The following is a 26,698-nucleotide window of genomic DNA, read 5'->3' on the forward strand; positions in this document are numbered from 1 at the left end:
TTTTGGAGGGGAAACTGGGAATGGAGAAATTTACATGTTAATAAAGAAAATATCTAAAAGAAAAAAAAAAGAATACTTAACTATTAATGCTCTAGAAAGCAGCATTCTCGTGATTCTCAATTTGCATAGGTAGGGTCAGGATTTAGAAAGGGTGCTTCAGCATGGATGCAGAAATCAATTCGACAAGGGAGAAGTTAGTTCAAAGCTTGAAACACTTGCCAGTGCTTTCTGCCACCTCCTTTTTTGTTGTAGCCATTTGAAATAACATTTGTTTCACTGAGAGCCTGAGCAATGAACCAGAAAATGCTTATTTAGTGTCTGAAAAGAATGCATGTCACAGCTCAACCAAGTGTGAAGAGTAGTAGAGATGTCTGTGTTTTACCTGAGAGCACGGCCTACAAGGTAAAGCCAAAGAATATAACTTAGGTCCAAAGTGATCTGTACACAAGTGAAGTGTATACCTGTATGAGCAAGCTACCTTAGATCTTAGGCAAACAATTTTAAAAGATATTTGTTTATTTTTGAGATCTGTATATAGGCAATATAAAAATAGATTCTAGTACTATACGCAAAAACTGAGCAAGCAAAGTAGTGATGCTGAGGACATATTTTTTGTCTAAGTCAAGGTGACCTATAGAAATACAAAAGTCAAGAAAAAATGGGATATTTAATCAATGTGAATGGGGGTGTGTGTGACAGAGATGAACTGACCTAAGCAAGCTGTATATATTCATGGGTGTGCATGAATGTGTATGTGAGTGTTTTTGTGTACACAAGAATAAATCAAACTAGAAAAGGATAGTCAATATCTTAGTTTCTTTGCCTATTGATATGATGAAGTACTCTGACAAAAGCAACTTTTAAAGGAGAAAAGATTGGCTTATATTTCAGAGGGACAAACATCATGGTGAGAAATTTAATTTCAACAGGAGCTTGATGCAGCTGGCCACCTCAAATCAGCCTGGAGAGAAAAGTAATGAATGCTTCTACTTATCCTGCACTTTATTTGTTTAAAGTCCAGGACCCCAAGCAGGGAACAGTGCTTCTCACAGTAGGGGGGCATCCCCCTTCAATTAATACAACCAAGAAAATCTCTCACAGACTTGATTCTACATCTGTCTAGCTAACAATTAACACCAACTATCACACCTGTCTGATGAGTTAAATGCTTTAAGGAGCATGTGTCAACATGTCCCTTGGTATGTCTGAGACAGGACAGAATTAAGAAAAATGCTGTAAAAAAGCCAAAAAACTAACAATTGCAAAGATACCAATAATCAAAAAATACACTAATATAACGTGAAATATATGTTAATTGTAAAAAGAAAAATTTTGGGCTGTGTAATATGGAACTATGTACAGAGAACTTCCAGTTGAGAATACCACATTTTATTTGTTCTTAGCAAGTTCATAAAACTTTAAAATTGTATGTGAATAGAGACTCCAGGGACAATAAGCCAGCCATGCTTGGCACTGTTTGTAGTCATTAAAACAACCCTCTGAAGTTTGATGGTTTATGGGCAATTGGTTTCTCACGGACTTGGCTTAATTTTCAGTAGGGGACACCTCACACTTAATCTTCCATTTTATTCAAGATAAATGAGAAGGAATTAGAAGACATTTTGCTGAGTTTGTTCTAAAGTAACAAATAAAATGTGATTTACACAGTCATTTAATGAAAGTTGTTCCATGTCTTTCACTTGATCTTCATAGAATATTATTTTACTTTACCTTGAAACAGTGATTGCTACTACTATGTGTTTTAATTATGTGCTAACAAATTACAGTTAGGTAAGTTGAAAAATATAAAACAAACCCTAGAATTAGACTAATGACATCAAACAAGTAGTTTTTACAACACTATTTTATTTTTATAACCAATTATACCTTTAAGAATATATGCACATTCAAGCCAGGCTTGGTGCTTGCAGCAGGCTTATAATCACAGTATTCAAGAGGCTGAGGTGGGCGGGTTCTGAACTCAACACCAGCCCAGAAAAATTAATGAGACTGTCTCAAATAAAAAGATAGAGCAACCACCACCACCAGCAGCAGCAGCAGCAGCAACAACGACAACAACAGCAGCAGCAACAGCAACAACAGCAACAACAACAACAAAACCCCTTGAGATAAGGGTTGGCAATGGTGGCATTAGTTCTGTCTTCAACAGCAGACATTAAAGAATATCTGCATATCCTTAGAGTAGCTCACATTTGTGAATTAGAGGAAAAATGCATTTACAGCACTACTCTTTGTACACAAGTATGCTGACAAACACATGCTAAATAATACAGTTCACAGTTGTTTTACATTGCAATTTTGCTCCTTTTAAACTTTAAATATACAGTGTTTAATTTAAGTAATGTTCAGACATGCTAAAAGCTTGGAAAAGCATTTATCCCATTTATGCACAAAGCTAATTTCTTTTTGTTAGCCTATTTATGAATTAGTAATATCTTAGTTATCAAGGAAATCCTGCTTTCATTTTAACTCTCTGCAGTAGGGGTTATTGCTAAGCTCCACATAGCCTCTTCTGGGATGAGGCTATCTACATAGGTAGGTAGATTTGTGCATGTATATGTGAGTACTCATGGAGACCAGAAGGGAGCCTCAGAGTCCCTGGGGCTGAAGTTATAAGCATTTTGTGGTGCTGGAAACTAAACTCTGGTCTTCTAAAGAGCAGTAAGTGCTCTTAAATGCTGAGCCATTTCTCTAGATCTTGCATTTGGTTTTATTAGACATCATTTACCTCATGTATATGAATATGATTCCTGGATTTTTTAAAGCTTCTGTGACTGTATCAGGAAATATCCATTAAAGATTTTCTGTATATCACCACAGTAAGATGCTTCCAAGTTCTTCATATATTTTTCTGTAGAAAACCTTCTTTTTTCCTGATAATAGAACTTTCTGCAGAATGTGTCTAAGAAGCCCATTTTAATGGAATCCTTCAGTGAAAGTTAAAATGTTAAGAACATAACCCATCTGGGAGGCCATTTAGCTTTTTAAAAAAGGTATAAATGAGTATATGTTTGCCAGTTATAAAATTATCATTATATTGCATATGTTATAAAATTGTATCCATTTTAAGAAAGATCACCATCATACCAAGCACTACCAAGGACTGTTTCTGCCAGTCAAAAGTGGCCTACATTTGAGTGAGAGCTGCTAACATGATGAAGAAGAGGAGGAGGAGAACTAGAAGGAGAAGGAGGAGGAGAAAGAGGAGGAAGAGAATGAGAAAGAGGAAGAGGAGGAGGAGGAGGAAGAGGAAGAAGAGGAGGAGGAGGAGGGGAAAGAGGAGGAGGAGGAGGAGGAACAGGAAGAACAGAGGGAAGCAAATCTATCTTCTTGGAATTAATGCAACATGGTAGTGTTTTCCAGGTCTTGCAGCTTCTCATGACTCTGATGTGCTATGTATGTGCTGATAGGGCAGTCCATGTAACTATTTTACAAAACATCATTTTGTACTTGGGTAATTATGAGTGATTACAAAGTGTTGTAGTAAGGTCTAAATGAAGAAGGGTGAATTCATTCAGTTTCTATATCTTTTTAAATGTCTTCACTGAAAAGCTAACTCCCCTCTCGTTTTATCTTTTCTTCAGTATTACCATGATTTTAGATTTCAGAAAAAAAGCATCTTAGATATTTGGTTTTTACAAAATGTTAAAGTATACATCTTTGTAGAAGGGGATTTCAAATAGGATTTTTAGTTACTTGGGATATCATGTTTAGAAATTACTAGTACCAATTCCTTTCTTTTTATTTACTTATGTTTGACAATGTATCAAGAAACCATATTTTTATTTCATGCATGATTTATAATTTATTGTTTAAACCATATTTCAGTGAAGTATTTTACTATGACTATAATCCTCAACACCATAAAAAGAATAATTAAAAAAGAAGTTTTTTCACCCTGCTTCCTCTTGTTCCCTCTGAGATCTCCCTCCCCCAAAACATGTCTGGTTATTGAGGTTTATTTTTGGCTTCTCTGTCTATCATGGTTAGATATGTATTCAAATTCAACAGGCTGGAACACAAGATATGTGTGGCTAAAACTTTGATTAATGATTTCTATACGAGGAATGTAATTCTTGGCACATTCTTGGCATAACATTCTTGGCAATATCGTATCTTGGTAGCAGAGCATCTCTAAGCAATGAAATTTGCTAATTTTCACTAGTTCTGGAAGGAAAAATGTTATCTATGAAACAAAAATGGATTCTAGACATGCTGTTTTATTTAAATATCTAAATTAAATAATTTGTATTTTAGTAATTAGTAATAGCTCCAGTTTAAAATGTACTACCTTACTTAATTCTTCAATGCACCCTAAACAAGATTCTTTTCTTCCTGTGTTTAAAGGTATTTGTATTAATTCTTTGAGAATGTCATACAATGTATCTTGATCATATTCAGACTCAAATTCCTACCATATATACCTTTTCACCCTTACCCATTCAACTTTGTGTTTCACCACAAATAAGTAATAAACAAATGAACTTCACCATATAAACAAACCAAATCAAAAAAAAATAATCATCTCATTAGATGCAGAAAAAGCCAGCATCCCTTCATGATTATTTTTTAATCCATCAGGTCCAGGCTTGTTGCTCAAATGCTTTTGGGAATGTGGTCTTCACAAGAGCATGGTAGATCTACCAGGGCTACATCTTAAAGTAAATTGATAGCTCCTCGTCCATAAACTATTAAATCGCAATAGCTCCTAAGATAGGTGTACAATTTTCTGGCCAGGTTTTTACCTCCATACTGAAATTATTCTGGCCACAGCTTGTTCAGATTTTGTGCCTGCTGTCACAATATTGAGTTCATTTGTACAACAGACTAGCTGTATCTAGAATACAGTTTTCTTGTATTCATCCACCAACTACTTTCTGATTTGATGTCAGTCTCCCTTCCTGAGGTGGAACCCATACTTGGCATTGTTATTAATGAAAAAAATTACTTTTATGTATAAAACATATTTGGGTCTAAAATCAAAAGTAAGTGTTGAAACTACTTAAGATCCCCATTTCTACAGAGTTCTTTCTCCTCTTTACAGCAAGGCAGGGCTCAGGAGTAGTATGAATGCAACAGTGGAATGAAGCCACCTTATCTACGGAGGGCATTCTCACTGAACGGCCCACAGATAGGCTTCTAAGAAGTTAATTATCCACAAACTCAATTTAACTCTACTAACATGAAAACAGGAATAACCCGAGGCAATATTTTATTGACATTTATTAAAAATGTAATGATCGTGACATCTTATACATAGTTACTTTAAGACTTGGGACACTTGTATTTCAAGAATTAAAGGGACTTGCTACAACTTTGGATAGTACAAACTATCTAATCTTGCAATACTGTACACAATTTAAAAGAGGAAACTTTAATTATTCTCTTGTTTTCATTAGTACAGTTCATTGAGTACCAAATAAATGCATAATGATCTTGTGCCAGTTTATAAGTAGTTAACCTATATATAAAACATTATAATTGGGTTAATCAATATTAACTACTTGATATTCTTTCTTAATGACAGAAATGAAAATATACATCTTTAATTGTCTTATCAATTTAGAAGGTATTTTTGTATTGATATTCAATACTAATTAATAAAAATACACAGTTGTATTCACTATGGCTAAAATTTTTTTATATATCAGATTGTTTTATTAAAAAATTAAAAGACCAAACCAAACCAAAACAAAACAAAAAGCTGGGCAGTGGTGGTGCATGCCTTAAATCCCAGCACTTGGGTAGCCGAGGCAGGTCGATTTCTGAGTATGAAGCCAGCCCGGTCTACAGAGTGAGTTCCAGTACAGCCAGGGCTACACAAAAAAACCCTGTCTCAAAAAACAAAACAAAACAAAACAAAACAAAACAAAACAAAACAAACAAACAAACAAAAACATTTTAATTTACATTTATTTCTTTATTTTTGTGTATAAGTGTTTTGAAGTATGCACCTGTTATGACACAGGTGTAGATGTCAGAGGATTAACTTTAGGAATTAACTATTTCCCTGCACTATGTGGATTCCAAGGATTGACCTCAGGTTGTCAGATTTCACAGAGAGCACCTTTGCCTGCTGAACTATCTCATCAGCTCTGGTAAATGACAATAGAAACATGGCACAACCTAGATGATGGAGACATATCAAAATAAAAAAGTTATTAATAATGGCAAAACAAAGTTTTACAACAATGTGATATTAGATGATCCTATTGAATTCCTTCTTTTAAAAAAATAGCAGTTGAGATACTATTTTTACTGTATTTCACATAAGTCTTTAAATCCACAAATCATTTGTCATTAAAAAGGTAAAAGTAGACGCTTTCAGCTTGCCTGTAAGCTTATGTTTAGGACATCTATTGCTATGAAATTCTTTGGTTATTTAATCCTTTAAAAGTATTTTAAAGCATATGAAAATGCACAAACATTTAAATATGAATATCATATGGCATAGTTTGAAAACTAAAAAGACAAAACAAACAACAACAAAAATAATTACCACTGTCATCTTTCTATTTTTTAGCATATATATTATATCTTAGAGGGTTTCATTTTTACCTCCATTTTATAATTTTGCATAGTTTTCACACATAACTTTATATTATTTTAAATTGAAAACCAGAATCACACAGAATATTGAAGTGCTGTTTCATTCCTTTGGAAAGCTTTGAGTGTGTTGAGGAGGTATATTAAAATAGAGAGTGGAAATCTCTGTCATGTTTTTAAACTTAGTGTTCTTGAGAAGTTATCAAGCTCAGGTAGACTGATTTAAGAAAAATGTTAGACTCGCTTATTCTGAAGAATGGACTAGATAGGAAGTACTTTAATTTTACTAGCATGAATCTTTAGAAACATACCTGGAATTTATCAAAATATCTCCTTACATTTGAATTGATGAATTCTACTGTTGAGCCTCACAAGGCCATTGTTTGAGAATCCTAAACTCTTAGAGAGTGAACACAACCCCAACTTTAGAGTACACATCTAAACTTGTACAGGTACCTATGATCTTTAAGTCTTTAGGGATAACTATATGACTCTCGCCTCTTGTCTGGCCCAGACTGTGATAAGAACACAGTAGACCCACTGAGTGAATTAAATTTTATTTATAAAAACTGGCAAAAGATTGTTAGATAACTTTGAAAAAGTGTGAATGATAAGTTTTCACTAGATCTGGGCTCAATTACTTGCTTTCTTCACAGATATTGAAAGGTAAGTATTCATAAGATGAAGTGTCTCTTGATGGTATGTATGTGTCTGTCAGTTAAGTGGGTATTAAAGATTTAATATCCTAGGAGTACAGTCTGTAAGCAGTGATGTTGGACAATGAGTTTGGAACCCAAACAGAACAATGTGTTTCATGATCAATAAATTGTAGTATACAAAAATGATTCTTGACTTTTTTCATAAAAAAAAATACTTAAATTCCTCTGTGATAATTTACACACCTGGAACAAGTATAAATAACAAAGTTCAACTCTTGCCTCATTCTCTAAGCCATCCATGCTACTTTGGGTAACCAAGGCAGCAGGTCACACACATAACTATGGAGAGCAGGGCTTCTAAGTCCTAGCCAAAAATAATTTTGTGTTAAACTATGGATGGTATTACAGAGCTGAAATTTTCCTTCAGAGATTTGGTAACAGAGACAGAGCATGGATTGGCACTCTATATTACATACATGGACTAGTATATTTATTCACAAGCATTAGATTACATAAGATAGATCCTTACCCGGGCCTTCTGTTCCATTTCTAGCATTAGTCTTTCATGTTGCTCAGCTATAGCCAGTGTTGCAGAGTGGACCTTCTGATAGATCATTTCTCCTTCCCTTGTTTGAAAAGTGAATAGTCCTTCTCCTGTGTCACACATTCTGTGAGAAAAAAAGAGGGATAGAGAAAGAGATTTGTCATTGTGGGTTCAAGTGTGTCAATAGTTTCCATATCAAAGATGCCCTTACCCTCGGGTTTCCTCCTCCATGCTATTTCATTCTTGGAAAATCCATCCAATATATGCATCTCTAAGTTGTACATGAGGGGGAACTAAAGGGGAGAACACTCGAGCTTTTAATACTTAATGAAATTTGCTGGATCATTAAAAATGGCATGCTCAGTGCAGGTATCTAAATGCTGAGGTTTCCATACTATCAGAAATAGCTACCAAATACTTTAACCTTTGATCAAAGAACAGGAGTTTTAATGTCTGTCATACATACTGTATTTGAATTTAAGAATATTTGGTTTTTACATAGTTTCTGCCAAAACAGGGGTATAAGTTTAGGACAGTTGTTCTCTGCCTGTCTCTGTGTTCCGTATTTCTAAAATAGGAATAATCAAACCACTTCATACAATCTTAATGGTTAAAGAGTTGTTAAACAAACAGTTTACAATGCTCAGTTTAACACTCAGAGTGTTAAAAATTGTTAGGTAATTTCATCACAAAGTTTGGAACTAATAATAAGGAAAGTTTAGAGGTAAATGAATAAATATCTACTCTAATGAAATGAATTGGTTGATATATGATTGTAAGATATAAACAGTTATGTGCTATGATATAATATTAAGAAATATAATGCAGTTAGTACTATAGGCTACACATATAACAGTATTTAAGTTCTTACTAGAAATTCTTACAGAAATATCAAAATGAGTTCACTTTCAATTATTTAATCATATTCACTTGATAAGACAATCTTCATTGACAAATTAATAGACAAATTTACAGATAAGTTGTATTAGTACATGTTAATTGTAACATAAAGTCTTATTTTAATTGGTGTTGTAGCCCAGCTTTAACCATAACTGAAGATTCCCTATATTCATGTGATATTCATACTCTGATATGAAGAACTGGCTAGGTTTTTATACAGCTGGTTTTTTAGGTATTATCATTGATAGATTTACAGGCTAAAATATCAAAATATTCATGAGGCCAAACTATTGGACAATTTGGATTCTTCTTAGTGACTTTCCAAGGGAATTTTAGTAGCAAGGAAATGTCTCAAGAGACTTCTGACATTGCCCAGACTGTGACTACCATCCCTTCGGGCCCCATCCAACCAGTACTTAGTTTCTGTGAAAGCGATCTTAATAAAATTCACACAGCGTGAAATGGAAAGTCTTGGGGAAAAATGAAGAGTTTTCACAAAGTGAAACAAATGAGCTATCTTTGTTGATGCAGGGGTATTTGGAAATGCAAAAGCCACAGAAAAACCCCTGATAAATCCTGGGCACATCTTGTTTGGGGTGGAGGGTTTGTTCATTGTCAAGCACAGAACACTGCTTATTAGCCTCAGGAAGTGAGATAATGAAGACACAATTGTTATTTCATACTCAGTCATTGAGATGTGAAGTGCTGATGCCTGTCCTCTTCCCAAGACTTAATTCTGCCCAGTGGGAGACTCTGAATGCTTGCAGGAGGATTTTCCTAATCTTAGAAATAGCTACCATTCACTTCCTTTGAACCAGGAACAAGGCATTTGAATGCATTATAAAAACTAAAGAAACATTAACTGCAAGGAGCTGCTTCAACATAGTCATTATATCAACCAAGATGAAGGTTCATATTCTCACATGATGGTCTCATGCCTATGGTTTTTGTCAATCATGTTAACTTGAGCAATTTAAGGCTCCTTGCCTTAACATGTGTTGTCTGAAGGAGGATAGGGAACAGAAATGTTGACTTTTTTTTTAATCTGTTTAAACAGTGTTGTGGTAGAACAAAGAAAAAGGATGAATAACATAGATGATTTTTAACTTGCTTTGCAAAGGAGTACCCAAATAAAGCAAATCATGAACAACTGAAAAATTATTCAGTGAATGCATTTATTTTGTTGAAAGGTGAAAACATAGATGGTGTGTATTGGCCTAATTCCAAACTACAATTGTAGACATATATTTTTTCCAACCTATATTTTTCTGACTTTAGAAATTATTCTATTTTATTTTTTTAAATTTTATTTCATCTTTTTTTACAGTCCAGATTTTATCTTCTCTGATTGAACCCAGACCCAGAAGACCTCAGATGTATATGTATTGGGGGTCTCATATCAGCTGGTATATGCTGCCTTCTTGGTGATCCAGTGTCTGAGAGATCTCAGGGGTCCAGGTTAATTGAGAATTCTGGTCCTTCTACAGGGTTGCCCTCCTCCTAAGCTTCTTCCAGCTTTCCCTAATTCAACCACGAGGGCCAGCAACTTCTCTCCATTGGTTGAGTGTAAATATCTGCATCTGACTCTTTCAGCTGTTTGTTGGGGCTTTTGGAGGGAAGTCATGATAGGCCCCTCTTTGTGAGTGTCCCATGGCCTCAGTAATAGTGTCAGGCCTTAGGGCCAGCCCTTGAGCTGGATTTCAATTTGGGCCTGTTGCTGGACCTCCTTTTTCTCCAGTTCTTCTCAATTTTTGTTTGTGCAGTTCTTTCAGACAGGAACAATTCTGGGTCAGAGTTTTTGACTGTGGGATAGCAATCGTATCCCTCACTTGATGCCCTGTGTTTCTGCTGTAGGTGGGCTCTACAAATTTCCTCTCCTCATTGTAGGGCATTTCGTCTAAGGTCCCTCCCTTTGAGTCTCTCAGTTTCCAAGTCTCTGATACATTCTGGAGGGTCTTTCCACTTCCTACTTCCTGAGGTTGTCTATTTCCCTTCTTTCAGCTGGCTCTCAGGGCTTCAGTCCTGCTCCAACTTACTTTAATAAGGGTTTAACCTCTCCTCTAGACCACCACCCACCAGAGGTAGTGGAAGAGAAAAGTTATTATGACACAGGGGAAGTAGACCTGTTTATAAATAGTTCTTTGGGGGATAATTCAATCTTCATTGTCAGGACACCAGCAGTTCAGTTCCATAGCAAACACCAAATATGAATCAGCATCTTCAGTCCAGTCCTTTTGGCAGGTAGACATCACACAAGGACCAGCAGCTACAGGTCAATCCCAAAGAAACTGAGTGGACACTGTGAAAAGCCTCAGGAACCTTATGAGAAGTTCTTTGGCAAGTGTCTTTCTGGCTTTACCACAAGCAGAGCTCAGCAGTGCAATGTAAGGTAAATCAATACATGCATGTCATTAGCAAAGAATAGCTAGGAGGAGCAAACCAAAACAATGCTCGAGCTCCCACTGTCTGTGGCATCATCTTTATATTCCTTTATCATGTGTCTTTTCACATGTCTGCTATAGCAAAACATCCTTTAACCTGTGTCTGTTTCAAGAAAACATTCATTCATGTGTCTGCTTTAGCAAAAAATCCTTTCATCTGTGTGCCCCAGTAAAACATCATTTGGCATAACTAATTAATTAAAGATGAGGGTATTATCTCTTTATACTTAAGATATTTGTTCAGAACATAACTTTTCCTAACCAACTTAAAAAAATAAAAAATTAAAATTATGCATATGGATGTATCTGTACAAGTAGTATTACGTTTTTTTCATAGAGGAAACAATGCACTAAGTCCAGAAAAGGGCATCAAATTCCTTGAACCTTGAGTTACAGCTGGTTAAGAGATGCTGACATGGGTGCTAGGGACTGATCTTGGGTCTTCTGGGAGAAAGCAGGTACCCTTAATTGCTATATCTCTACATCCCTCTCTTTAAATTAAGTTGTTGAAGGTCCCCTCAATTTCTGTGGAATAGTCTGGGACCTTATAAAAATTCTAAAATGTTAGTAGGGTAGACACACTTCCAGGTTTGTCTTGTTTTATCTGGACACTGATAAGAAGAAAATTATATAAGTCTAGGACTCTGAAGATAGTGGCACAAATTTGGACCTTAAGGTCTGTAATACACATTTATCACGTATTTTAAAGTGATCTCTGTAAATCAGACACTGTTTCATGACTGAGAATTAAAAGAAGAGAAAATAAACATAATTAATTACTTCTGAGACTTTTCAAGTAACCCAGAGAAGAAAACCATTGCTTAAAAACACCTATAATGTTTTTCCATACGAAATTGAAAATTGCTCTTTCCATGTATTTTAAGAATTGCATTGGAATTTTGATGGGAATTGGGTTGAATCAGTAGATTATTTTTGGTAGGATGGCCATTTTTACTATGTTAATCTTACCAATCCATGAGCATGGGAGATTTCTCCATTTTATTTTCAATTTCTTTCTTGAGAGATTGAAGTTGTTGTCATACAAATCTTTCATTTGTTTGGTTAGGGTTACCCCAGATATTTTATTATTTCTGACTATTGTGAAAGGTGTTGTTTCCATTTCTTCTCTCTCGGCCCACTTATTATTTCTGTAAAGGAAGGCTACTGAATTGTTTGAGTTAATTTTATATCTAGCCACATGAATATATCACTACCATGGTCACATAAACACAAACTGAACAATGACAACAATGGCCATGCCAAAGTGGATGGGGAAGAACCCAAGAGGCCCTTTTCTACAAAACCCAGGATAGTAAAAACTATTCTCAACAATAAAAGAACTTTTTGGGGAGAATCATCATCCCTGACCTCAAGCTGTATTACAGAGAGCCATAGTGATAAAAACTGCATGGCATTGGTACAGAGACAGGCAAGTAGATCAATTGAACAGAACTGAAGACCCACAAATGAACCCACACACCTTTGTTCACTTGATCTTTGACAAAGGAGCTAAAACCATCCAGTGGAAAAATGACAGCATTTTCAACAAATGGTGCTGATTCTACAGTTGGTCAAAATGTAGAAGAATGCAAATTTATCCATTCTTTTTTTTAAAAAAGACATGTTTATTGTATGTTTTGAAACAATTTAGTATTCAACATTAGATATAGGACCTTCAGTTATGGATAGTATTAAGTGGCAATGAACAGATTGGGAAAAGATCTTTACCAATCATAAATCCTATAGAGGGCTAATCAAAGAACTTAAGAAGTTAGACTCCACAGAATCAAATAACCCTATTGAAAATGGGGTACAGAACTAAACAAAGAATTCTCAACTGAAGAGTATTGAATAGCCAAGAAGCACCTAAAGAAATGTTCAACATCCTTAGTCATCAGGGAAATGCAAATCAAAACAACCCTAAGATTCCACCTCATGCAAGTCAGAACAGCTAAGATCAAAAACTCAAGTGACATCAGATGCTGGCAAGGATGTGGAGAAAGAGGAACACTCCTTCATTGTTGGTGGGATTGTAAGCTGGTACAACCACTCTGGAAATCAGTCTGGCTGTTCCTCAGCAAATTGGACATAATATACCTGAGGACCCAGCTATACCACTCCTGAGCATATACCCAAAAGATGTTCCAACATATGACAAGTACACATACTCCACTATGTTCATAGCAGCCTTATTTATAATGGCCAGAAGCTTGAAAAGACCCAGATGTATTTCAACCAAGGAATGAATACAGAAAATATGGTACATTTACACAATGAGTACTACTCAGCTATTAAAAACAAGGACTTCGTGAAATTCGTAGGCAAATAGATAGAACTAGAAAATACCATCCTGAGTGAGGTAACCCAATCACAAAAGAACACACATGTTGTACACTCACTGGTAAGTGGATATTAGCCCCAAAGGTACAAATAACCAAGATACAATTCACAGACCGCATGCAGCTCAATAAGAAGGAAGACGAAAGTGTGGATACTTCAGTCCTTCTCAGAATGGGAGCAAAATACTCATGGAAGGAAATATGGAGTCTAAGTGTGGAACAGAGACTGAAGGAACTGCCCCACCTGGGGATCCATCCTACATACATACTGTCATCAAATCCAGACACTATTGTGGATACCAAGAAGTGTTTGCTGACAGGGACTGATATAGCTGTCTCCTGAGAGGCTCAGCTAGAGCCTGACAAATACAGAGGCAGATGCCCTCAGCCAACCATTGGACTGAGCACAGGGTCCCCAATGAATGAGTTAGCAAAAGGACTGAAGGAGCTTAAGGGGTTTGCAACCTCATAGGAAGAACAACAATATTAACTAACTAACCCCCCAAACCCCCCAGAGCTCCCAGGGCCTAAACCACCAACCAAAGAATATACATGAAGAAACCAATGGCTGCAGCTGCATATGTAGCAGAGGATGGCCTTGTCTGGCATCAGTAGGAGGAGAGGCCCTTGGTCCTGTGAAGGTTTGATGCCCCAGTGTATAGGAATGCTAGGGCGGGGGGAGAGGCAGGAGTGGGTGGTTGGGGTGGCACTCTCATAGAAGCAGGGGAAAGGGGGTGGGATAGGGAGTTTTGGGGGGGAAACCAGAAAGAGGATAACATTTGAAATGTAAAAAAGAAAATATCCAGTAAAAGCAAAGAAAAGGAGAAAGAAAAAGAAAAAAAAAAGAAAAAGAAAGAACTACAGGCAATGAAGAAAATCTGGGAGTGAGAAAAATGGCCTTCTCCAGGGAAGAGAACACCAATCGATTATCTAATACCAAAACATACACACAAGCAACATTTTATAGACTTACAGGTTCTGTTAAGGAATATACATGTACATATATGCATACAGTAACAAATAATGAAAAATAAAGGCCAAGAATTTGAAAGAAAGCAAGGAGATGTCGGTGGGAAGTTGTAGAGCAGTGGTTCTTAACCTGTGGGTCATTCAGATGTATTAACAACTCCTACTGAAATAGATTTGAAATGACAGTAAAACTGAGATTATTTATTACTGAGATTATTTATTCTAAAATACACAGTCCTATAATATGTAAGTATCACAATATGGGAGTACTAAGATGTGGACAACAGAGGCCTGACCTGAGCAAGGTTTTAATTGTTGCCTCTTCATTTATAAAATGGGGCTAACAAATTTTGGCCAGAAGTTTTAAAAGTCTAATTTATTAATTGGCTCATTAAGTGACCCAGTATGGATGCTAATGATCAGAGCAAGGCTTATTTAGTATCTATGGGTTACCAAACCCTCCTCATTCATTTTATGTAAAGACAGTTTACAAGATGGTTCCTGGGATATTGCTTCTGTTTCTATAAGAGGCTTGGGTGATACCCTATCTTGATGCTGAAGGAAATACAAAATCTGTCTCCTAGGGCCCTTTATCAAACTCTTTAATGTTAAAGGTCAGGTGAGTCTCTCTGATAGCAGTTCACAGGTATGCATTCTAGAAGTTTTGCCAAGTCCTCTCATCTTCCCCCCCAGTGACTTTAATGCATGTTGCATGGTAATAAACCACATTAAATAGAATCGCTTTGTCTTGTGAGACTCATAGAAAACTATGATGTTGAGATATGTAGTGTGTGCTAGGTTGTCAGGGTATGGTAACATGATCAGAATCTACTTCAGAGATTTCCCTACATGAATAGTTTTTAGATTCAATTTCCTGAGGACATTTCTGAGAACTTCTTTATCTTTATCCCATCTCAGACCTTTTATAAAGATTCAAAATTACAACCCTCAGTGTCATTTCTGTTATGTCCTAATAAACAAGTAGTATCAAGAGCTTTTGTGACCACGTGTGTTCATAGGAACCTACATTCCAAATGACACAATTTTATTCCTGCTTTTTGTAGTTACCTCAAGGGGAAAAATAGCCTTAGCATAAGAAGTATGGAAGACAGATTTTCTGGAGAAAGCTCCCTATCAACAAACTGTAGCCAGTGTTTTCCTTTTCTTTTCTCTAAGTAAAAAATGAATGTCCTTTTGAAATATTAATCTTTCTCCCAAATAATAATTGAAAGAAGAGGGGGCTGATGGGTGTGAGAAATGGAAAAAATGAGGTAGATTTATAGGGGTATGCATATGTGTAAGATGCAAAGACATGTGCATATGAAATGTCATAATTAAACTATTTTAAAAACTTTAAAATTAATAAAATAAATATAGACAAATTTTAAGTAATTTTTTGAGAGGAAGAGAGAAAAAACATGCAGTTGGATGGGTATGGAAGTAGAGAGACACTGGATAGAGGTGAAAGTTTAAGAATATGATTCAGGGGGAGGGGGGAGGAGACGGGGATTGTTTTAGTTTTAGTTTTTTTTTTTTTTTAATTTTTTCTCATTTTATTTTATTTTTATTTTTTCCTTTGGAGGGGAATCTGGGAAAGGGGATATTGTAAATAAAGAAAACATCTAAAAAAAAAAAGAAAAAAAAAAGAATATGATGGGGATAGGATCAGAGGTGAGGAGGACACAACATCTGTCCTAACACGGGAAGTAACTGGGACTAGCAGGACCCAGGCACACAGGAACTCCACAAGTCCAGTGGCACAAGTTCCTTCATGTCTGTCTGTGCTGGTGCACTAAGTAGAGCTTTGGTGCAAATTCCTCAGCCAGTCCCACAACACCCAGAAAAACCTCCATTCCTAGGAGCTCTAACACACCCAGGATCATAGGATCAGAGGTGAGGAGGACACAACATCTGTCCTAACACTGGGAGTAACTGGGACCAGTGGGACCCAGGCACAGAGAAACTCCACCAGCTCATTGGCACTTCCTTCCAGTCTGTCTGGGCCAGTTCCCTGAGCAGATCTTGGGCACAAACTATGCAGCAAGTCCCATAATACCCAGAGTAAGCTCTGAACAGGCCCATGATCACAGGATCCCAGAATCACAAGATCACAGAGAAAGCTTGACTCTGACGAGTTCTGACACAACCAAGATAACAGGAAGGACAGGCCTCAGTCAGATTTAGCCAGGGAAGGTAGCACTAGAGATAAGCGGGAGGCAAGCATAACAAAATAAGCAACAGAAACTAAGATTACTTGGTATCATCAGAATCCAATTCTCCCACCATAGTAAGTCCTGGGCACATCATCACACTGGAAAAGTAAGATTCAGATATAAAGTCACTTCTCATGATGATGATACAGGACTTTAAGAAAGACACAAATAACTCCCTCAAAGAAATATAGGAGAACACAGATAAACAGCTAGAAGCCCTTACAGAAGAAACACAAAAATCCCTTAAAGAACTACAGGAAAACTCAAACAGGTGAAGGAAATGAGCAAAAGCATCCAGAATCTAAGAATGGAAGTAGAAACAATAAAGAAATCACAAAGGGAGACAACCCTGGAGTTAGAAAACCTAGGAAAGAGATATCATAGAAAACATTGACACAACAGTCAAATAAAACACAAAATGCAAAAAGTTCCTAACCCAAAACATCCAGGAAATCCAGGACACATTAAGAAGACCAAACCCAAGGATAGTAGGTATAGAAAAGAGTGAAGACTCCCAACTTAAAGGGTCAGTTAATATCTTCAACAAAATTATAGAAGAAAACTTCCCTAACCTAAAGAAAAAGATGCCTATGAAAATACAAAAAGCCTACAGAACTCCAAATAGACTGTACCAGAAAAGAAATTCTTCCCATCACATAATAATTAAAACACTAAATGCACAAAACAAACAAAGAATACTTAAAGCAGTAAGGGAAAAAGGTGAAGTAACATATAAAGGCAGGCCTATCAGAATTACACCAGACTTCTCTCCAGAGACTATGAAAGCTAGAAGATCCTGGGCAGGTATCATACAGACTCTAAGGGAACACAAATGCCAGCTCAGGCTACTATACCCAGTAAAATTGTCAATTACCATAGATGGAGAAAACAAGATATTCCATGACAAAAACCAAATTTTCACAATATCTTTCCACAAATCCAGCCCTACAAAGGATAATAGATAGAAAACATCAACATAAGGAGCAAAACTACACCCTAGAAGAAGCAAGAAATTAATCTTTCAACAAACCTACACAAACATAATTCCACCTCTAACAACCAAAATAACAGGAAATATCAATTACTTTTTCTTAATATCTCTTAATATGAAAATTATTACCAACATATCCTAATCGGTTGAAATTCAAAAGTATGAGGAATTAGAAATTTGTTGGCTATCATCCAGTGGTTTCTCTAATTTGATAATTGGAGAAATAGGTCCAATATTGTACAATCCATATACACTTTCTTCTTGTTTATACCTGACAGTGTCTTGCTGTGTACCACATAATGGTGTTGAAATCATGCTTCTCCTATCTCAGCCTATTAGTAGGATTATTTGATGTTTTTACACTAGTCTATGGTTTTCAGAACAGCTTACCTATTTCAAAATTATTTATACAGCCAAAAGAAAAGTAGACAATTAACCTGGGAGGTTGCTTGTAAGAGAACAACAAAGAGGGAGACTGAATGCTTTGCTTGATGTCTGTAACTATTGTATCAATTTTGAAGAGGACCTTCTCTGAGATGAATGCTTTTCAAAATCATCATAGCCAATGAACCAGATTCTTACCCTCACAATGTCTGTGCCACCTTCCAAGCAGAATGATTGTTCATTAAAACAGTTGATGAATGACTTCATGGATAGACCATCTTAATACACACAGATCTACATACGACTGTTCAAATGATTATTGTTTTATATCAAACAACTTTTATAATACTCATTTTTATTTTTATAATATTTTATAAATTTTAAAGAATATGACAAAATAAAAAAAAAAGGTATTGCAGGTATTGAAGGGGAAGTCTCTGGGAGGAGTTGGGGTACAAAAGGGAAAGAAGAATGTAATGTAATTCTATTTACTTAAAATATGTTTTTAAATGTTAACAAATTCAGATAAATTGAAATAATGAATATTTTCTCATCATGATGCAATAAAACCTAAATCAATAAAAAAGGAAAAAATAAAATTGTAAAATATTAAAAAAAAGAATATGATGGGGAGTTTGTGAGGAAAGACTGGAAAGGAAGAATTTGTAAATAAATAAAATAGTCAATAAAAAAGGAATAGGATAAAATATATTGAATGAAAAAAATTAATAAAAATAAAAATTGATGAAGCCATGGTTCAGTTCCCACCAAAATATAATCGGTATGGTAAACTAAGCCTGTAATCTCATGGGTAGAAACTCATGGGGTAGAAACTAGAAGATCAAAAAAAGTTCATGGTCATTTTAGCTACATAGAGAGTTCAAGGACAGCCTGAGATACACAAGACTGTCTTAATCCCATCTTTCAAAAGTACAATTTAAAGGAAGTATCTGTATGTTTCTGTGTAAAATTTTGATTGATCTTTCACCAAGTTGTTAGCAGTGAAATAGAGACAAAGCAGATTCCCTATCGCTCTGGTATTTCTCTTTAGGATTTAAAATTTAACATTCAGCTGTAGACAGTTATAAAACACTTAATACTAAAGTTCTTCAGAATAATTTAAGCCAATTAACACTTTAATTCTGTTCATGTATTTTATCTCTTTACTAGTAAAAGATCCACTCTGAGAACTCTGGTGAGTCAAACTTAGAAATCAAAGAAAATCTAGAAATAGACCAAATGCAGTTGAATCAAATAACTGAAAAATAGAGTCTCATATTAATGAAGAACAGCTGAAATTTTCCACAAATTTGTGCTGGATGCTTGTCATTAAAAAATGAAAATAACATTATGTGAATCTATGTCTTTATACTAGTTTAAGTTCCTGTGTTTCAATTAAATGATAACAGTACAAACACAAATGTGAAAAATTGATATATAAACTCTGAGAAGGGAAGAGTTTTAACAAACTGATTCGTCTAAATGTGGTGAAAAATTGATGAATTTACTTGCGAAAACTCTTTTCTTTGTATTATGTATGTGTGTGATATATGATTTTATGTCTGGGTAGGTATGCAGGCCTGTGTGTGCTTAAAGATGCCACAGATCAATACTGCTGTTCTGTTCTGTCACTATATACCTATTGCTGGGAGGCAAAATCTGTCACTGAACCTGTGCTATGCCAGTGGCCAGTGAGCTCTACAGTTCTCCTCTACCCTGGGCTCATGTTGGGTCACACATGGCTTGTTTGTGGATGCTGAGATTCTAATTCTGGTCTCATTAATTATATAGCAACCACTATTGTTTACAGATTAGCCTTGCAAAATTATGTTGGAAGAAAATAAACAAAAGATCTAAGAAAATAAAAACTAGAAAAAGCTGTATAAACTAACAGCATTAATAGTTTCTCAAACATAACATATAATGATGCTGTAGTATTTTAGAGATTTATTGTGTTGTATGATCATTGAAATAAGACAACTCTTAAGAGTACCTGTAATGTAACTGATATTAAGTGAATAACATTCCTATGCCTACTACTACTAATAACCAGTTAGATTTCTAAAATGTGTTTTAAATGGGAGTCCAAGATGATTATTATGCACAATGTGCTAATGTTTCTGTAAAAATATGTGAGATAATATTTCAGTAGCTGGATGGAATTAAAGAGATTTATTGCACAGCATTGTGCCTGTAGCAATCTTGGAACATGCCGAGTGGAACTGGTGAAGTACCTCAGTGGCAGAGAGCTCACCTACCATGCAAAAGATCCTGGGTTCAGACCTCCAAATGTCAGAAAACAAAATCAGATTGGCTGGTAAATTATCTTACCACAGAAGTAAATGTATGAGATAATATAATACATTTACTATCATCTCATTTAGATGATACATTTAGATGATATATACTAAGCTAGTTTTTGTCATTCCATAGTGTATACACATCGAAATGTTGTTGCTACACTTGATAAATACCTACTATTTACCTATTAATTTTTAAAAGAGTGTAAAGAAATAATTTACAGATTTTTTGTATGAGAGCTAAATTCTTGAAGAACATTAAAAAATAAAGAACAGTGTTTTGTGATGTATGAAGTATTGACATGGCACACAGTAAAGAAAGGAAACTCTCCGATAAACCTTCATGTTAGTGGTCAAACTTTCCTAAGGGTTGCGATTGATTTGAATTAGTGAAAATTTATTTACCACATTACATTTTAAGGCAAGTTTGCTCAAAGTTGTCTCAGGAGTGTGGGGTTTACTGCTTAGCTTAGTCTCTGCTCTTAGAAAACATTTTCACTATCAGACTTGAAAAATACTCTACTAATCATTACTAGAAGTCTCATCATTTTAAATTTAAATCCCCCACCCTTTCTCTCTCTCTCCTCTCTCTCTCTCTCTCTCTCTCTCTCTCTCTCTCTCTCTCTCTCTCTCTCTCTCTCTCCCTCCCTCTACATCCAGAGTTGGCTCTTGAACTTGATTCAGTTGTAAACATACACATGAACTCACAGCAACTGTGGTTGCCTACATAAGATCAAGCCAGTCAATATTCTAGCATGGATTGGAGTCTCAATGAGAACCTATCGACAACTGATAGTCACTGTGAGAGGAAGAATCAGTTTTCATTAGTGATGTGACCCATGGTAGACTGTACTGGATCTGGTGGAAGCCCAGCTCTACATCAATGTGCATTTGGGCAACACTAATAATCCTCAGAGGTTTATACAAATGTAAATATATAAGAAATTTGAATTTTATAGGAATGTGTATGAATGTGGGAAGTGTGGGAGGAGTTAAATAAGAGAAAGGGAGCAAAAATGATTTAAGTTCAGTGTATTCATTTATGAAATTGTTCCAGATCCCCAGTAAAAAATAGGGCATCAAGTGGAGGAATGGGGTTGCAATCCCACAGTCAAAAACTCTGACCCAGAATTGTTCCTGTCTGAAAAAAAAAACCCTGCAGGAACAAAAATGGAGAAAAGCATGAGGAAAAGGAGGTACAGTGACAGGTCCAAATTGAGATATGGCTCAGAGGGAGGCCCGACACTATTACTGAGACTATGGAATGCTCACAAAAAGGGACCTATCATAACTGCCCTCCGAAAGACCCAACAAGACGCTGAGAGATTCAGATGCAGGTATTTACACCCAACCAAAGAACAGAAGTTGCTGACCCCTGTGATTGAATTAGAGAAAAGCTGGAAGAAGCTGAGGAAGAGTGTGACCCCATAGGAGATCAGCAGTCTCCACTAACCTGGACCTCTGGGATCTCTCAGACACTGAGCCACCAACCAGGCAGCATACACCAGCTGATATGAGACCCCCCCCAACACATATACAATAGAGAACTCCCAGGTCTTGTGTCAGTCAGAGAAGATGTACTTAACCCTCAAGAGAGAGACTGGAGGCGTCAGGGAGTGGGGAAGTCTGGTGGCATTGGGGAGGACATCATCTTGGAGACAGGGTGAAGAAGGTATGGGATGTAGAACAGTTAAAGAGCATACTGGGATGGGGTTTTAAAGTCTGGACTGTACATAAAAAGGTTAAAGAATAAAAATAAATAAATAAAACCAACCTACTAAATAAACAGGGTCTGAGAAGTAGCTCTGCATTTAAGAAGGCACAATATTACATTACAGCACTGGTGTTTGTATCTGAACACTCATATCACCAAGGCCTGCAATCCAGCTTCAAGGAATCCAATGCTCCCTTCTAGTCTCCTGCCCACATGCATGCACATGCACACACACAATCTAAAAAAGAAACACAACCATTTGCAGTTTCAAACAGTAACATGTCTACTTCCTTTTCTTACAAAATTAATATGCAAAGTCTTTTTTTGTTGTTACCATACATTCTTACAAGTATTCAGGTAAGATAATTCTTCCATGAATTTGGCCAGAAAATACTTTCCTTTTACTGCCACACATATTTCTTTCTAATCATCTACCATGTTGCCCCCGGCTCTACACCTACTTAAGTGTTTTTAAAAAAAAACTTGATTATATTTTATTCTAGTGGTATTGTCACTAAAAAGGCTCTTGGTGCCATCAAAAATTCATAGAAAGAACCAAAGTCAAATGATGCTCTTAGATGCTGAGCTTGCTGGGTGATATATAGTATAATGAACTCTACTAACTTCAGTTTCCACCCAGAACGGAGTCCAATGTTGTTGAAGATCCATGCTCCCATAAATTATTTATGTTGATCTCTAATGTTCAATTCAACATGTTCAGTTTTGCTACTTTGAGTCCATCACCACAGAGCCCTTGTGAATAAGCTGAATGTACACTGGTAGTTTGAATATGCTTGACCTGTGGGGAGTGCACAAGGAGGAGTGGCCTTGGAGGAAGCATGTCATTATATAGGTAGGCTTTGAGGTCTCCTAGGCTCAAGCTCTGCCCAGTGAGGAAGAGACCCTCATCCTGGTTGCCTTCAGATCAAGATGTAGAATTCTTGATTCCTCCAGCATCAACTCTGCCTGCACAATGCTGTCCTTCTCATCATGATAATGGACCAAACCTCTGAAACTGAAAGCTAGCCCCAATTAAATATTTGCATTTACAAGAGTTGCCTTGGTCATGGTGTCTCTTTACAGCAATGCAACCCTAACTAAGACAAGCACTTTTATAAGTGGGGCTCATAAAAGCCTATTTGCCCTCCTGCCTTGTGAGAAAATAGCACTCAAGGTATATGCTATGACTGGATTCTCACTTTGGCCTTGGACTTTTAATGCCTCAGAACTATGAGAAAGAAATGTTTTATACACTTACCAGGTTTAAAATATTTTCCTTTAACTGTCATAATTCTTAAAGACAGAGTCCAATAATGAATAAGAGACATTTATGCCAAAATTATCTGTGTGCTAGAATTCTTTCCGATCTGGTCATTTCACTCAAGATCAAGGGAGCTTGAATTAGTAGGCTAAAATCAATTGTGTGGGTGAAACCCCTGCTTAGCAAGAAAGCAGAGGAATAGTATGGGCTGAGATACTAAGAGTAACAACCAAGGAAGAGGTTAAGGAACAGAAAGACAAATGGGAAAGGCCATTGAGTCAAACGGTATTAAATAATCAATAAGAAGTAGGGAGAAAGTGATTATTCAGAAATGAGAGCCTTAGCAATATCATTAGTACCAGAAAGTTCACAGGAGCCAGAGTGAAGGGAATAAAGGTCAAACAGCAGAGAAGGAAAAATCAAATTCACACCTATGATTTATTTTCAAGATCCCATTCTTTCAGAAAATTTTATACATCTCTCTTACTGTGCATCTTGTCCACAATCCTGGCTGAGTGTACTGACTGAATTCTCATGAAAACCTAAGCTTGACTAAGGAGAAAATTAAATTATCTCTGTTGGATGATTTAAGGTAAAGGACACAGGTGACCTGCATTAGATACTCAGCTGTGAAGGTAAAATCAGAAGGTGAAGACTTTGGTGAGGACAGACAGCCTTTTCTTGAGCTCTTAGCTTTCTACTCTGTTTTCTTGCAGTCATATTTTGTTTCATGAATTCTTAGTTTATAAGGTACTCTACTATCACCAGTTCATGATATCTTTGTGAGTGGACTAAAATATATTTCTTTCATATTTCCAGGAACACTTTCAATAAAAATTAGCTTAATACTTAATATTAAGTAATATTAATACTTAATACTGTTAATCAGAATGAATGATAGCTTAATACTGCTAATCAGAATGAATGATTCACTTCTTTATCTTAGAATTATTAACAGAAATGTGGATTTATTTTTCTGGAGTGAGCAATTTAAGACTTGAATGGAGGACAATCATGACAACTTTGGTTTCACAAACCAATGGGGTTTTATGAAAATATTGTAGATAGGTGAGGAGGAGGAAATAATAAACAAAATTGCTAACTAGGGATGACATCAGCATAACAGTCTTTGGTATTATGGCAAGAAGTGTGTTAGGTAGTTCAAGCAACTAGATAATATCTAGATCCCTTTACACACATTATATAGGAGTACCAAAACAAGAGTGAGAGAACATAAAAATGGTGGGTGCTTCCTTTTCTCTCTGTTTTCAATCCCGGTACAAAACACAGCTCTGTGAAGGCAGAATGTACGTGGGTCTCCTTTGAACGTTTTCTGTTGTTTTCATCCCTGTGCCATGCCGACTGTGATAAAGAGAATAAAATGCTAAAGGAAAATTGTTGTGAGAAATTTACTCTTTTACCCTTGAGACTTAATGGAAATTCATGTGGTATACATTTTATCTTATTTTTCTTAATGGTCAATACCCTTGGCTGTGTATTGTAAATACCTATTAGGGATAAAAGCAATCTTGGTGAAAGATATTCCTTTAGCTTTGCTGGCTGTTAAAGCTCCATGAAATGTTCATTTTAATCTTCTCTATGAACAAGAGTCAGCTGCTAAGTAATATCTGTAGGACTTCATTTTTCTCATGGAATATAAAGATGCATTATAGGATCATAATTATGAAAAGTCTTGCATCATTCTCTGTCTATGATTCTAAATGCTAGAGGTGCAAAATTACTTTGCATTTATATAATTCAGGACTATATTTTCCAATATGATTGATTAAACAATTCAATTTTCAGTTATTGCTTGTCTCACTATTTTCATAAGATTTCCCAATAAATTGAAGAGGAAAACAGATTAGTGATGTAAAAAGAATAACTTTGTATTTCTTTTTAATTGATATATAGAGAGGAGTAATAATGGCTTTGCAAGCAGGGTTAACTTGTTTGCTATATTAGTTTATCCACGAAGTAATAAGACTAATTGTGAAGTTCAAACGATGTCCCTGAAAGGTTTGGAGCATCCCAAGGAAAGCTGATGAGAAGCTAAAAATTGGGCTGAACATTGTCTGCCCTGGGAAAGTCATCTGTACTCCAATTTGAAACTCTGCCTTACATACTTGAGAGAGTAGCTTTGAGGCACAAAAGTAAATACATGTTGATGCTGCCAAGCATTCAACAAAGACAGATAGCAGCATGCTTATGGGACATGGTTTACAAGAGCTCTTTATCACATGGAAAGCAAATTTTCTCCACAGTAAATTTTATTTTTCTTTCATAAAAGATGTTGTGTGTGAGTGTCTGTGTGTGTATGTGAGTTTGTCCATATGTGCATATGGCTATGTATTTGTGTGGAGGTGCAGTTGTATACCTGTGTATATGAGCATTGATGTCAAAAGTCATCATTCCTCAGGTACCTTAAACTTTTGGTTTGTGGCAGGGTCTCTCATGACCTGGAATTTTGCCAAGTAGGCTACACTAGTTGGCCAGCAGTTTCCAAAGATGCATCTGTCTCTGCCTCTCAGCTCTCTATTACTGAGGTTATAAGCATGAACCACCCATCTTAGTTTTGCATGTGGGTCCCAGAAAGCCCATTGAGTGACAAAACTTTTCCTATGGAGATGCAACACCCATATCTAATCACCCCATTTTGGGATTCCACAGATACCACCAAAGTTCAACTTCGTAAACCAACAAATTTTATTGTGGTTACTTACAGGAATATGAATGAGCAATTACTTTCAGGAGCAGAAATGACTCAAGAGAGCGCGGAATCACTAAGGCTCACCTTAGTAACAGCACACAAAACCTGAAACCTGAAGCATGCTGCATAGCCTGAAGGTAGCTCATTAGGTTACAGAGTATATTTTCTAGGTGCCTCCAGTTGGTGCAAACCTCTTCCAGGCAGCTTGGCTGGTTTTTGTTTTTTCCAGTTAGCTAGTCTTGTCTCTGAGTCTTCTTTGCAGTTCAACTCCTCTGTGAAAACAGTTCTATCTGGCCCTGTGAACTGGGCTTCAAATACAGCTCCCTTTATTTCCAGTTCCCTCTCTAGCATCTGCCCTTCCTCTGGTTTTTCAGCTCTTAATATCTGTGGGGAACTCAGTGGAGATAATCAAGTGTTCTAATGGCTTTCATAAGGCAGCTCATCAGGTCCTGATTGTTCTCATACTATCTTGTGTTACGTTGCCTTTGTCATAAGGAGAGATATATAGTTTTCTATATATAGTCAACTTCCCTGTCTCTGTAGCACTCAGACTGATCCCATCACTTCCCATGTCCCACAGCCCCACAAGACAGGCTGCAACAGACTCTTTCATTGCTTAATTAAAAGTTCTCCCTTAGTCCAGCAATTCAAGCACAGTGTATTTAATAGACCTAGTTTCTTGCATTGGACCATTGTTTTTTTTTTT

At 36.2% G+C, this 26,698-nt stretch overlaps 1 protein-coding gene across 1 annotated transcript in view; it reads right to left on the reverse strand.

Moving 5' to 3' along the window:
* The window catches only part of Dok6 (docking protein 6), a 450,168-nt gene that overhangs the window by 103,163 nt on the left and 320,307 nt on the right, over positions 1-26,698 (reverse strand). Inside the window, exon 6 of the mRNA XM_031366232.1 lies at positions 7,756-7,894. Within this exon, the coding sequence (XP_031222092.1) occupies positions 7,756-7,894 (139 nt within the window). The remainder of the gene's footprint in view (positions 1-7,755; positions 7,895-26,698) is intronic.

Source organism: Mastomys coucha, unplaced genomic scaffold (assembly GCF_008632895.1).
Source record: "Mastomys coucha isolate ucsf_1 unplaced genomic scaffold, UCSF_Mcou_1 pScaffold13, whole genome shotgun sequence".
In the NCBI taxonomy this organism is placed as follows: Eukaryota; Metazoa; Chordata; class Mammalia; order Rodentia; family Muridae; genus Mastomys; species Mastomys coucha.